At 37.3% G+C, this 12774-nt stretch overlaps 1 protein-coding gene across 3 annotated transcripts in view; it reads left to right on the top strand.

The window, feature by feature from the left end:
- The first annotated feature begins 4266 nt into the window (after nucleotides 1-4266).
- LOC104603539 (cation-chloride cotransporter 1-like) overlaps nucleotides 4267-12774 on the top strand; it is a 135364-nt gene continuing 126856 nt past the window's right edge. Inside the window, exons 1-5 of one of the 3 annotated variants that reach the window (XM_088897722.1) lie at nucleotides 4364-4593; nucleotides 4722-4860; nucleotides 4948-5032; nucleotides 9209-9358; nucleotides 10309-10396. In XM_088897722.1, coding sequence (XP_088753848.1) covers nucleotides 9237-9358; nucleotides 10309-10396 — 210 coding nt within the window. In that variant the 5' untranslated portion in view covers nucleotides 4364-4593; nucleotides 4722-4860; nucleotides 4948-5032; nucleotides 9209-9236. The other 2 variants (XM_088897721.1, XM_019198760.2) reach the window with 2 other exon arrangements.

Raw genomic sequence — 12774 nt, 5'->3', positions numbered from 1 at the left:
GGCAGATTCATTATGGGTTACTATTCTACGATAGAAATACTTACAAAATAGTTCTTTTTGGGAAGTGAAGGCGTCCAACAATGCTTCATCAATCTGGAGTGGTATCTTAAAGTACAGATAGTTCTTAAGACTAGTGTGCAGATGGTCAATCGGTAATGGGTGGGACATGCAAGTAACTACAGACCCTTGGTTACCTAATGGCTTAGTACCAAGACTTAAGCAAGAAACAAGTGCATGCCCTTTCAAAGTTGCTGATTAATTGACTAGAACTCAATGACTTGGAGAGTCGAGAGAGTTGAACGTCTTTTTGATGATACATCATGTGAAGCCATTTTGTTTATACCACTCCCTCCACCTGGAAACGTGTTAAATGATAAGGTTGTGTGGCATGTGATACTTTTAGGCAAGTTTTCCACTTCATCAACTTACATGCTTATAAGCAATTTGGACCCATCATCCTCACAAGATGGAGTCATTGCGGGAAACTTCACATGACAGCAGTTTTGGTCTTTCACCACTATCTCGTAAAGAGTGTTACTCTTTGCTTGGAGATGTGTTCACAATCTATTACCAGTTCAAGCTTCCCTTCAAAAGCATGTGCCAAATATTGATGTGAACTGCATGTGTCACAGAGTGAGGGAAATGGGGGACCATTTATTTTTTGAGTGTCTAGTCACTTTTACAGTCTGGTTTGACTGTTCTCTATCACTCAGAGTGGAGGCCCAGGCACAGTTCACAATAAAGAATTGGTTTCTTCTTTGGTGGAGGGGGGATGATGAAATTGAGAAGCAAACCCACCACACCTTTGCTCTACCCTTGCTAGTCATATGGCATATTTGGAGGGCTAGAAATCAGGTTGTTTTTGAAAACAAGCCATTTGACCCTACCTCTATCATTACTAATGCCCACCGAGATCTGGAAATGGCAGTGAAGAACAAAAAAACAATATGGCACCACAAACTTCACCTCCAGAAGTAAGTGAAATGCCCAGATGGCAAAAACCCCCTTTGGGTTTTCTCAAAATTCAGCGTCGATGGTATTGTGACCCAAAATTGGTTTGGAGTAGGAATTATTGTCAGAGATGACCATGGTCATTACATTTGTACTAGAGCTGCCCCCTATCTCTTTTTCCAGCCCCAAAAGCGGAGGCCCAAACTATCCTTGAAGGGTTAAGATTGGCCTTATCTTGGAATTTTTCTGATACAGTTATTGAGAGTGAGTTCATTATCAACCTCTTGTTGGTGGAAAATTCTGAACCACCATGGTGACTCAGATTGGTGATTGTAGAGAGCAAGAGGCTTATTCATCAACTACAAAATTGTGTCATTAGTTACAAACCAAGGAATTGTAACAAAGTGGCTCATCGTTTGGCCAAATTTGCTCTTTCCTTTACTCGGAGAATTTCTTGGTCTTTCCCCCTTCCTTCTTCTTTGATCTCTTGGGGAGTGATTGTTACTTGAGTTGATTAATGCTAAGCCTATGGGCTTCAAAAAAAAAGTAGGCATGAAGAATTTGCTTGGAATTGCATGGGGAGTCCCTTGGCAATATTTTATTTTTTTCCTTCTAAGGTGAGAAGTATTGAGTTAAATCTCAATGACTCATTAGAAGTTTTTTAATTTGCAACATTGATGCAGATGGCATAGTAGCAGATGAAGTGGTGGATTATGGTTGGGACGATGTGATGGTGAAGGAGATTCTTAAGGGTATCAATTGGATCAGATTTGGCCTAATCTAATTTTGTCCAATATGAGTCCATTATAGATGGACCAGGTCCAGTCCAATCTGATGAATACTCTTGGCCATTTTTGATCAGCCTGATTCAATGTTTGGACCATCCAATCTGTTCTAATTGGTTTTAATTTAGATTGGTTCCAACTCAAACCTGGTCTATTGACACCCATATTCTTATCTTCTATTAATGGACTAGATATTGGCTCAATCAGATTAATCCAATATATAAATCCATTATGGATGGGTTAAATACAATCCAATCCAATAAATGCTTTTGACCAATAAGTCTGGACTGGTCCAATTCAATATGTTTCATTAGTTTGTCCAATCTGTTCAAATTGATTTTGATTTGAAGGAGGTCCAACCCAAAACTGGTCCTTTGACACCCCTATATCCAGTTGATTGATTTCTGTTCTTGTGGGAGACTTTTTATTGTATGCATGTCCCTCATTTTTTTTTGTGTTCTTAAGTCTTTGACGCTATGTGCATAGGGTTCATGAATTTACTCTCTTAGTGCTCAATGGTTTCCTTTAACTTTTTTTTTTTTTCTACCGCTTGGCTACGGGTTTTCTTATCACTTTGTATTGACTTTTTTTGTAGCTTATGCTAAACATTTCAGTATGAAATGAATTTTGCCTTATTAGGCTAAAAACATACTTTAGATTGTCTACTTAGAATTTTTGACTTTGTCAAATTTACCTTAAATACATGTATTGGTACTATTGTAACCAACACTATTAACTGGTTTTTTTTTTTTTTTTTTCTAAAACAATAACCAATTGCTATGTCTAGATTGGTTAGAGACAAAATCATGCATAGTGGGTTAGGCAACCTAATCAACACTATTCATTGTTTCAAGCTATTTTAGGGGGTGTTGAGAATATAAGCGATTTTGTTTTTCTAAAACAAAAACCAATTGCTACGTCCAGATTGGTTGCAGACAAAATTATACATAATGGGCTAGGCAACTTATCATGAGTAAACACGCCAATGTTCCCCTACAAATATGGTGTGGATCCCACATGGGCCCCATGCATACAAAACAATAGTATGTTTACTTGTGATAGGTTGCCCAACTTGGTGTTCATGATTTTGCCTCCAATCCATCTAGTCCACCAATTATTGCATCAACAAAAATGTATTTTTTTTGCTGATATGGGAATTGCTTCATTTTAAAAAACAACACAAGTCACATTGTAGAACACCCTTGATCATGTCTTGGAAGCTCCCAAGTGACTTAAATCAACCCGATCATCGAACTAATTAGCCTAACTTGCCCACACACAAAGCACAAATAGATAAGGACTGATTCGCGAACACGACATCTTTCCAATATATAGGTACGGTATCTTCAGGAAAGGTACACAAGCACATTATAACCTTTTTACCTCATGCTTTTTCTGATGCTTTTCTTACTGATTAGCCTCCATTACTTGGTCTAATGATCTACTTCCTACTTATTGACTTAATGGTTGGAGAACATTATAACCCTTTCTACTCTCTTAGTAGGCCATGTTTGGGAGTGCTTTTGTTAAAAATAAGTGTTTATTCAAATAAGCGCTTGCATTTGGCAACCAACTTTTTCGAGAAAACAACCACTTATTTCATATTAGACGTTTAGTAGTCTTTTTCTCCAATAAGCATTTGTGACTATTTGTTCTTCATTTTCTTTAAATTTTACGAAAACACTTTACAAAGTACTTTTATGAAAACACTTTAATAAAATCATTTTTATGAAAGTACTTTAATTATAATATTTTCATTAAAATACTTTTACGAAAGCATTTTTATAAAATTCAAATAGGGATAGTTTTATAAATGGTATTTTAAAATTCAACTAGGGATAGTTTTATAAATGGTATTTTAAAATTCAACGAGGAATAATTTTGGAAGAAAAAAAATTGAATAAGTCCTTACTGTATAAGTACTTAAAAAAAGCTGAAAATTTGGGCTTAAAAAATAAGAGCTTATTTTTAAAATAAGCACTTATTTTGGACTTATTTTCCAAACACCAATAAGTGCTTAATGGTGAGATCCCACCCCAAATAAACACTTATTTTTAAGCACTCCCAAATATAGTCTAAAATAGCTTTGAAAAAAATAATATGAAACTATTTGCTATTTCCATTTTTTTTTCAAATTAATCTAACAAATAATTCTATGTTTCCATTATGTGTTACGACCTAGAGGCAAGTACGTTTTTTTTTGTGGCAAAATATAATGGGTATACTTCAGTGGTAGGGGAATGAAAATTACATTTCCTAGTTACTTAAGCCATCAAGATGAAAGCACTGTAACAAGTAGGGCATACATTTGGTGATTTTGAGAAAGTAGCACGAACCATACATTGGACCATTTTATTCACCAAAATATCACAATGTATATATGTGTCTCTTTTCGGTACCGTGCATTGACAGAAAAACGCGGGAAAGGTAACGGTTGACAAGTTTTCAAAAAGGATTTTCTCTCGATTTGGATACCATGCGTTTAAACTCGCGAATAATTCCCAGCGAGTCCACACCGTCTTACTCCGCGTCGAGAATTGGTTTCCGTTGCGTAACCAATCAACCAGCAGGAGCACAGCCTTGTGCCACAATTAACGTGAAGTAGGGAATAAAGGGGACGTAAGGGGTTTTCTTTCTTTTCTTTTTTTTTTTTTCAATTAAAATACAGTTTTTTTTTTTTTTTTTTTTTCTGGAAAAAGGAAAATCCACGTTTTGTCTTTTTTGGATTTTCTCTTTTACAGTTTTACCTTTTCTCCTGCTCACCCCCTTCCTCTCTTTTCCTCTTCCTCACGTAACCTGCCATCGCCGTTCGTCGTTCACCGATCACCGGTCGCCGGTGGCCGTTTGCTGATCGCCGGTCACCATTTGCCATTTTTTATTAATTAAACAATAAAAACTTTGTTTGGATAAGGGGAAACACACGTTTTTCCCTTATTCTTTGTTCTCCCTCTCACCCCTTCCTCTCTTGCCCTTTTTCTGATGCAGGGACTTGCAATCGCCTTCTCCAGTCTTCCTTCCTCGTTTTTTGTCGCCGTTCACAAGTCGCTGGTAGGGGTGTCAATGGACCGGCGGTAGTCCGTTTTTCTCCGGCGATATTCTCCTAACACCGGTGGTAGTCTCGATGGTATTTCCCTCTCTCCGGCGATCTATCACTGTTTATTTTCTCTCGCTCTCTCACTCTCTCCAGCGACAACACTCCCCCTTCAATCAGGCAATCATATTTTGGTCATTCTTTCTCTTGCATCTCTTTCTTTCAAGCGATAGGCTCCTCTGACCTCTGCGATTTGTTCATTCAGGTATTGCATCTATACTCTGCCATTAGAAATGAAAAACGGTGAATACTTTGATAGTTTTTAAATAATAAGATTGTTTAAATAATAAGCTAGATGTAAATAATTTTCGTGGGTTGATACTTGGATATTGCAGTTGCTTTCTATTATATTTTTTGATAATTGGTTTTCTATTATATTTGGAATGCTAAAAATGATATGATATTTAATAATATTAGAAGATCGCTTAATGGATTTTATTTCATATATCAGATATCATTGAAAACCAATTATTAAATAACTAAATGTTAATAGTCTGAAAAATTCTGATTCAATCTCTTATGCAATTTCAAAATGATTTGAGCCATCATGACTCAAGTGCTTTTTAATCTATGCTATCGGAAAGACCTGATACCGAAAGGGTTTTGACCAATCAAACCTTCCCGTGAATTTTGATGATTATCATCTAATTGGATACCAGTTTTATGATACTGGTTGATTGGTGATTTGGTTTCAGGTTTTTCTGGTATCATAGTTGAACCCTTTTTTCTTGTTCTTAAATTTAGTATTCACTTGCATTTTCTTTTTAGTTTTGTACTAGAAGAGACATATTCAACGCACAGGCTGAAAATAGTGAAGGGATTTATAACTGTATCTTTGTAAATGGAGGTGTCAATGGACCGGGTTTGTTTGGACCCTATCTGAATCAAAACTAGTTTGGACAGGTTGGACAGTCCAACAAGACAATGTTGAATTGGACTAGTCCAAGCCTAATTGACTTGGTCCATTTGTAATGGACTCATATTGAACTGGATCAAATTGGACCAATATCCAAGCCATTGACAGCCCTGTTTGTAAACAATTTCATTAGATTTTATTGTGTTTCATGTTAGTGTGAAAATTGATTTATTTTCTTTCTTAATGCATTAAGGATGGATGAACCTAGTGCTGGAAATGCAGATGATCTTGAAAACCCTTGTGAGTCATCTATGGCATCTAGCTCTACTAGAAAGAGGGTTAGGTCTAAAGCATGAGAGCATTTTAAGAAAATTGGATTTTGGTGAGTAGAGAGCTATTTGTAAACATTGCGGAAAACAATATATAGGAGGAAGTTTTAAAGGAACGAGCCACCTATTAGGGCATGTACCAAAATGTCCTAAATTAAAAGAAAAGGGCACTAGTGAACAAGAAGTTATGGAAAACTTTAAATTTGACCAAGATAGGAGCCGAATGGACTTAGCAAAGATGATAATGAAGCATAGACATCATTTTAGTATAATTGAACAAGAGTTTTTTTTTCAGATATTTTTCAATAATCTTCAACCATCATTTAGATTTGTTTCTAGAAATACAATAAAGAATGATGTCATGAATATGTACCTGGATGAAAATGAGAAGTTATACAAATACTTTGATGGTTTGGATTATCGGATTAGCTTAACCACCAATATGTGGACTTTGGAACAAAATTTGAGGTATTGTTGTGTAACAAAATTATTGCATTTGTGGCAATTGAGTGCCCCCATGATGGAAATACTTTGTATGAAGTTGTTATGGAGAGGTTGTTGACCTGGAACATTGATAAAAAAATATGTTATATAACAGACAATGATGTTATGGTTAGGGAGCTCAGGAATTGGCTTTGTGTTAAGGGTTTGCTCCCATTGAATGGTGACCTATTTCATGTGAGGTGTGCTGCTCACATCTAGAATCTTATTGTGCAAGATGGGTTGAGAGAAATATCACCATTGTTGCATAAGATTCGAGAAAGTGCTAAATATGTAAGGTTGACACCCCATAAAATTCGAGAAAGTGCTAAATATCACCATTGCTGCTTAATGCTCCCTAAAGTCTCTGTACTTCTTGTATACTTATTTGCTTTTTATAAGTCCTTTTCTTACTAAAAAGTATTGGGCCTCTTGATTTTAGAATCATTTATCCTATTAAAAACCTTCAAAATAATCCTAGTTCCATCATGATCATCACATGATACATAGTCTTTTATCCTTATTTTTGAGACCTGTGATGGTAAAACTGAAAAAAGCTATATTTGTGATGGTAAAACTGAAAAGAGCTATCTGATCATGATCATCACATCCAACTATATGGTTTCTCAGCCATAGAACATATATTTGTCATAAGACTGCAATGGTGAGAGCTATCTGATTTTTATCAGTACTGTTCAGTGTTAGATGATGTTTGGAACTCATCTGATTTGATTCTTGAGGGCTGTAATTCAATGGCAAAGTAACAAGTCATATTAGGTTAAGGTGGCATTAATTCCTATTTGGACATTGTATACATTCATCTTTCAACTTCTAGTTATAGTCTGGCAGTTCTAAAAGTTTCAACCGATGAATAATTTTTATAGTTATTCCCTCGATAACTTCTTCCTGGGATTTTTCAATGTCTTTGAATATCCTATTGTTCCTTTCTTCCCATATTGACCAAAGGACAGATGCCCTTGTATCTCTCCACATTATTTTACCCCTCTTCTTCGATTGCCTAAAGAAACTTGGATCAATAAGGTCCACCACATCCAGGGGAGGGTCCCACCTGCAGCCAAAAAGAGAAGAGAACCAATTCCAAATATAAGATACAAAGGGACAAGATATCAGTAAGTGGGTGAGTGTCTCACCACATCCCAAGCAAAGGCTACAAACATGAGGAAAGATGCACCAATTTGGTCTTCTTCTTTGGAGTACATCCAAGGTGTTGATTTTTTAGAGTATCACCTCCCAACAAAAAGCCCTAACTTTTGGAGGCATAGGGCTACACCAAACCTCCTTTGTTGGAAACATTCCTGTCAAGTTAGAGGATTGAAGAAGAGTATTGTGAAAGGAGGAGCAAGTGAATACACCAGAAGGGGAAGGTGACTAGATTCTACTATCTGAACCAGAGTGCTCCAGGAATACTGAGCTTAGAAGAGAGATGAGTTCATCTACCATTTCCGTTTCAGATTCCCTTAAACCTCTTCTCAACCCCAAGTCCCAAGAACTATCAAGGTTAAAGATAGAAGAAATCACTTTTTCTTTATTGACAGAAAGGGAGTAAAGTGAAGGGAATCTATCCTTGAGAGAGGATTCGCCAACCCACAAATCTTCCCAAAACTGGACTTTATTACCTATACAGGCCTCATATTTGAGGTGCGGAAGGAGAGAAGGTAAAATGCTGTAGATAGCTTTCCAAGGTGAGGACCAAGTTGCCCTAGGGTCAAGACCAGCATCCCACCCATTACTTGCCAATCCATGGATACTTACAATTACTCTGTGCTATAGTCTATCATGCTCCGAAGGCAGCCTCCACAACCATTTCCCCAACAATACTAAATTCCTAACTCTAATGTTGCCAATATCTCTTTCAAAAAAAAGTTTCCAATACCTAGTTCCCCATAATCCTTACTCCTGGACACTACCTCCCACCTTGCCAGGTGATCTTTTTTTGTATTTCCCAATTCCCAAAGAAAGTCCCTCTAATCTTTTCTAGTTGGTTGGCCACTTTAACAGGAATTTTGAAGGTTGAGAGGTAATACACCGACAAGTTGGCAAGTGTACTAGAAGCTCTTAGAGTTTGGGTTCCCTCCCAGAGGTTAGTCTAAATATTGTAGCCCCTACCTCACAACCTAACAGACTAGAAAGTTTTCTACTTCCTCAACTCTTGCCCCAATTGACTCTGAGGTTCAAAATTCTCTCAAACTGTGTCACTAGTCTCTTCAAGTTTACTAGTTCCTCCCTTTCCCCTTGACAAAACAGGATTAATCTTGTCTTCCACTTCAGCTTTAGAGACCATCTCTCCCAATAGGTCACCTACTAGGGTGGAAAGGAAAGGAGAAAGAGGGTCTCCCTACCTAAGGCCTCTCTTAGCCGGAAAGAAGCCTCGGGCTACATCATTCACCAATATAGAATAATGGCAGGAGGAAATACAACCTTTTATCCATCTGCACCATCTTTCACCAAATCCTCTATGGTTTAAAATCTCTAAGAGTAGGCTCATCCTTTTAGATTATTATCTTGTTCTAAACCATTGGACAAATCTGAGAAACTATGGTTAATAGACGAAATAATCATGATCCCCTTTGCAGCATTATAATCTGTTGAGAGTAGAAGCCAGATGCTGCCTCTTGTTTTTCCTTTTTTTATTTTTTTTAGGTTCTATCTACCCATGCTGCTTAAAGTACTTGATATTGATTCTTCTTGATGGCAGGAACATTGAAGTAGGCTCCCAGTCAAACATGGAATCTGATACAGGAGAGGGGTCATTTTCCACTCATGCAGAACTGCATGATTCCCACAGCGAATCCAAATTGGAATTGTTTGGTTTTGATTCTCTTGTCAATATTCTTGGTCTTAAGAGGTAGTGATTCATTTTCATTTCTTGTTTATATTCCACAATTATGTGACTCAAAATGTTTGTTTGCCATTGAGCAGATTTTTGGATATGTTTTTTTTTTGACAAGTAACAGATTAATTTCATTAATGAAAATCTCCTAGCTGTCCCATAATTAAGGCAGTAGGCCTGAGTATATACAATGCCAGCTTATAAAAGATAAACCAATATTACAAACCAATGTTTAAAGAACTGATCCGGAGGCTGAACCATTTTCCCTCTGGGTTGCGGTTCATTGGTTAAATTGCTTGGGTCGAATAGTCAACCTGTGACACATCATCATATATATAATATGTAAAATGTAATCAGCATAATTATATGATATATACATAATAACGTTAATTATACACATATATTCAAAGTATATAATTATATTTTTCATATAACATATACTAAAAATTAAGATTTATGGCCAAAAAGGCGTTTTTTGGCAAAAATAATGGGCCAACACAAAGATCATGAAAAGTTACCCAAAATAAAAAATCTAATTGGACAACCGAGCGCAAAGTTGTGGCCTTCAAAAATTAAAAAAAGATGAACGAAAACCGACCAGTTTTATGAAACCAGGACCAGTTCACTGGGTCCCCTGTTGGAACAGCTGGTTGGCTGGTTTTCACCGGTTTTTAGAGCCTGACTGAACCGGCCAGTGAACCAGTTCATGGTTTTACTTGTTGGACCATCTGGTGGTATGGTTCTATGAACATTGTTACAAACTGATGCCCAGTCCCGGCAAACCCATTCCATGTGATCTCCTGCAGCACCTGTCTTTGCTAATGAACCAGTCATACATTTATACTTCTAGGTACATATTCGAATTGGCTGTCGAAATTAGCACCTAGGTTTGATTTTTTGATATGTTACTCACAGGAGGTATGTTTCAATTCATGCTTACTGTCTTAATTGGATATGTTAATCAGTATGGCAGGAGAACAAATTGCAGCACCCTCTAGTCCTATAGATGGGGGAAATGGGGAGGATGTTTCTATAACTCTTGGACAACCAAAGGTACATCTGTCCTCTTTGGCCTGTTAATATGACTCACCATAGATTTGTCTCTTAATGTGCTAACTACCTGGTAGAAAATGATTGCAAGAAACCATTGACATTTATATCACTTCCCATCCTTTTATATTACTTTTTATCATCCAAATGGGCTGTTTGTTGTTATATTCAATAGATCTTTCTTAAGCCATCAAATAAGCATGCTTTCTGACATTTTCTTCACTAATTGGTTAACTGCTGATTGTTGCTACTGTATGGTCTTGTAAATGTTTGATTAAGGCACCACACTGAAGCCGAACAAATAAAGGAATTGGGTTATATAATTAAATTAGAAACTGATAAAGCACCAGTTTTCTAAATACCAGCTTTAAAACTGTACCTTGATTAGGTAATCCTAATGACTAAATTGTCTCAACCTAGACAAGGGGAAAAAAGGTTAACACTATTGCTACTTTATGCCTTGTTCATTTTTTTTTGATAGACAACAGGAATTTAATTAGAAAAGCCAAACTATTGGGATGTGTCTTGTTCATTGCCACTCTTTCTCATTCAGGTATGGATGATGAGTGTACTTTGCAAGAGCAATTCTCCTTCCCCAATTGGTCCTGAGTATAAAGCTACCACTTTCTCAATTTCATCCCTGAAAATTCCTATTCTAGAAACACCTGAGTTGCCCAAACAGCTCCTGTCAAAATTTAATTTGATAAAACCTCTCTCTGGAGGGGTCCAGCTAGCTGAAGTGAGTGTTTTAACAGGAGCTGAATCAGCCACCTCCTTCCAATTGAGCATGATGTCATCTACTAAGAATAAGGAAAAGAGATCCATGGTCTTCACCCAATGAGCCACCTTGATCATGATGTTATCAATAATATCAGTTTTGCTTCTTTCTTTCTCTGAAAATATTCCAAGTCCCCTGATGGCAATAAAATAAAGCTGAACTTTGATGGGAGCTCTTTAGGAAACCTGGGACCGGCAGGCATAGGGGGTGTATTTAGAGATTGTTCATGGAAAATATTGACAATGCACTCGGGTCCTCTAGGGGGAGGAGATTCAGTAAAGGCTGAGCTGCTAGCGCTGTTACAAGGTCTAAAACTTGCTAAACAGAAGATGGGGGCTTACACTTGCACCCAAACAAAGAGACAAACTATTCTCAAATTGTAGAAGCAAAGGGGCAGGAGATTAACAAGTGGTAGCATGATTCACCATTGGCTTTAAAGAAATTAGTTCACGAGGAAACATTAGCTAGGTCCTTATCCAGTCTCCTTCAGTGGTAAATCTGCAAGAAACTGCTTAATAAAAATGGAGTTTGATCAGCAGTTGACATGGAGGAGGTTTTTGAAGGCTGAAGCGAAGAATCTGATTTTTGAAAAGACTACACTGAAAGGAAAGATCACGCTGAAGATAAGAGAGTTGAAGAAGGCCGTGATTATACTGGTAGGGACTGATGTGGTTGAATGACTCCAATGTTTTGTGGAGGGAGCTCTTCTTACCATCAGAGAGGTAGACTGGAAAAGGTCGAAGGAAGGAGACAAGAGGAAGTATTTAGCAGAGAGAAGAGTAATAACAAAGTTAGGTTCTTGGTTGTGGTGGAGTTCTTTGGAGAAAAGGAAAGACAGTTGATTTGCATTCGTGAAGGAAGAAAGGGATTAATCTGGGTGGAGAGATTAACAGTCTGCTGCAGGAGTTCTTGATCTTGAAAAAGGAAGAGAGAGTATTGGAACAATCCATAGTAGAAATGGAGGTTACTGTTTCTGAGAAAGAACAGGAAGCAAAATGTATGCTGGTGAATGCATTGGGTGTTGGGAAATTGGCCTATAGAGAGGATAAGGCAGATTGGGGAAAGAAACTAATAGCAGTACTGGAAAAGGAACCAGGGGATTGGGGGAAATTAGCTGTCGACTTAATTAAAAATCTAAAACTGAAGGGTCTTGTCTTGATCACTCCGTTTGAAGAGTACAAAGCCTTGCTCAACTTATTGGAAGATGAAGTTGAAATCACGTGCAAATAGCTGAAGGAAATGTTACAGTTATGAATTGGTCCCCTGTTTCAAACTCAAAGGACTTGGCAGTGGTGGATGGATTCACAGTTAGGATTGCTGGTTTACCTTTCCATCTATGGAAGAAAGAAGTGTTTGAGTCCATTGCTTCATTATGTAAGGCAAAATTTGTTGTTGTCTTCTTTCTAGATGTAGAGAACACTGATGTGGGCCCCACGGCTGTGGTCCCCACTGTGTTCATATGACAGCTCATGTAATCTTTGATTAGTTTGCCGGTGTTAGTTGGTAGTTATCTTAGACAGCTTGTTATCTCAGTTATTTATTTGTTTTATTTGCCATGTAAGCATTAAGGGCAGTTCTGTCCTTTCCTACATTTAGTGAACAT

This window comes from Nelumbo nucifera, chromosome 2 (assembly GCF_055504915.1).
Source record: "Nelumbo nucifera cultivar China Antique chromosome 2, China Antique-T2T, whole genome shotgun sequence".
In the NCBI taxonomy this organism is placed as follows: domain Eukaryota; kingdom Viridiplantae; phylum Streptophyta; class Magnoliopsida; order Proteales; family Nelumbonaceae; genus Nelumbo; species Nelumbo nucifera.
The sequence above is the reverse complement of the archived record's forward strand: the minus strand, read 5'-3'. Positions and strand labels throughout refer to the sequence as shown.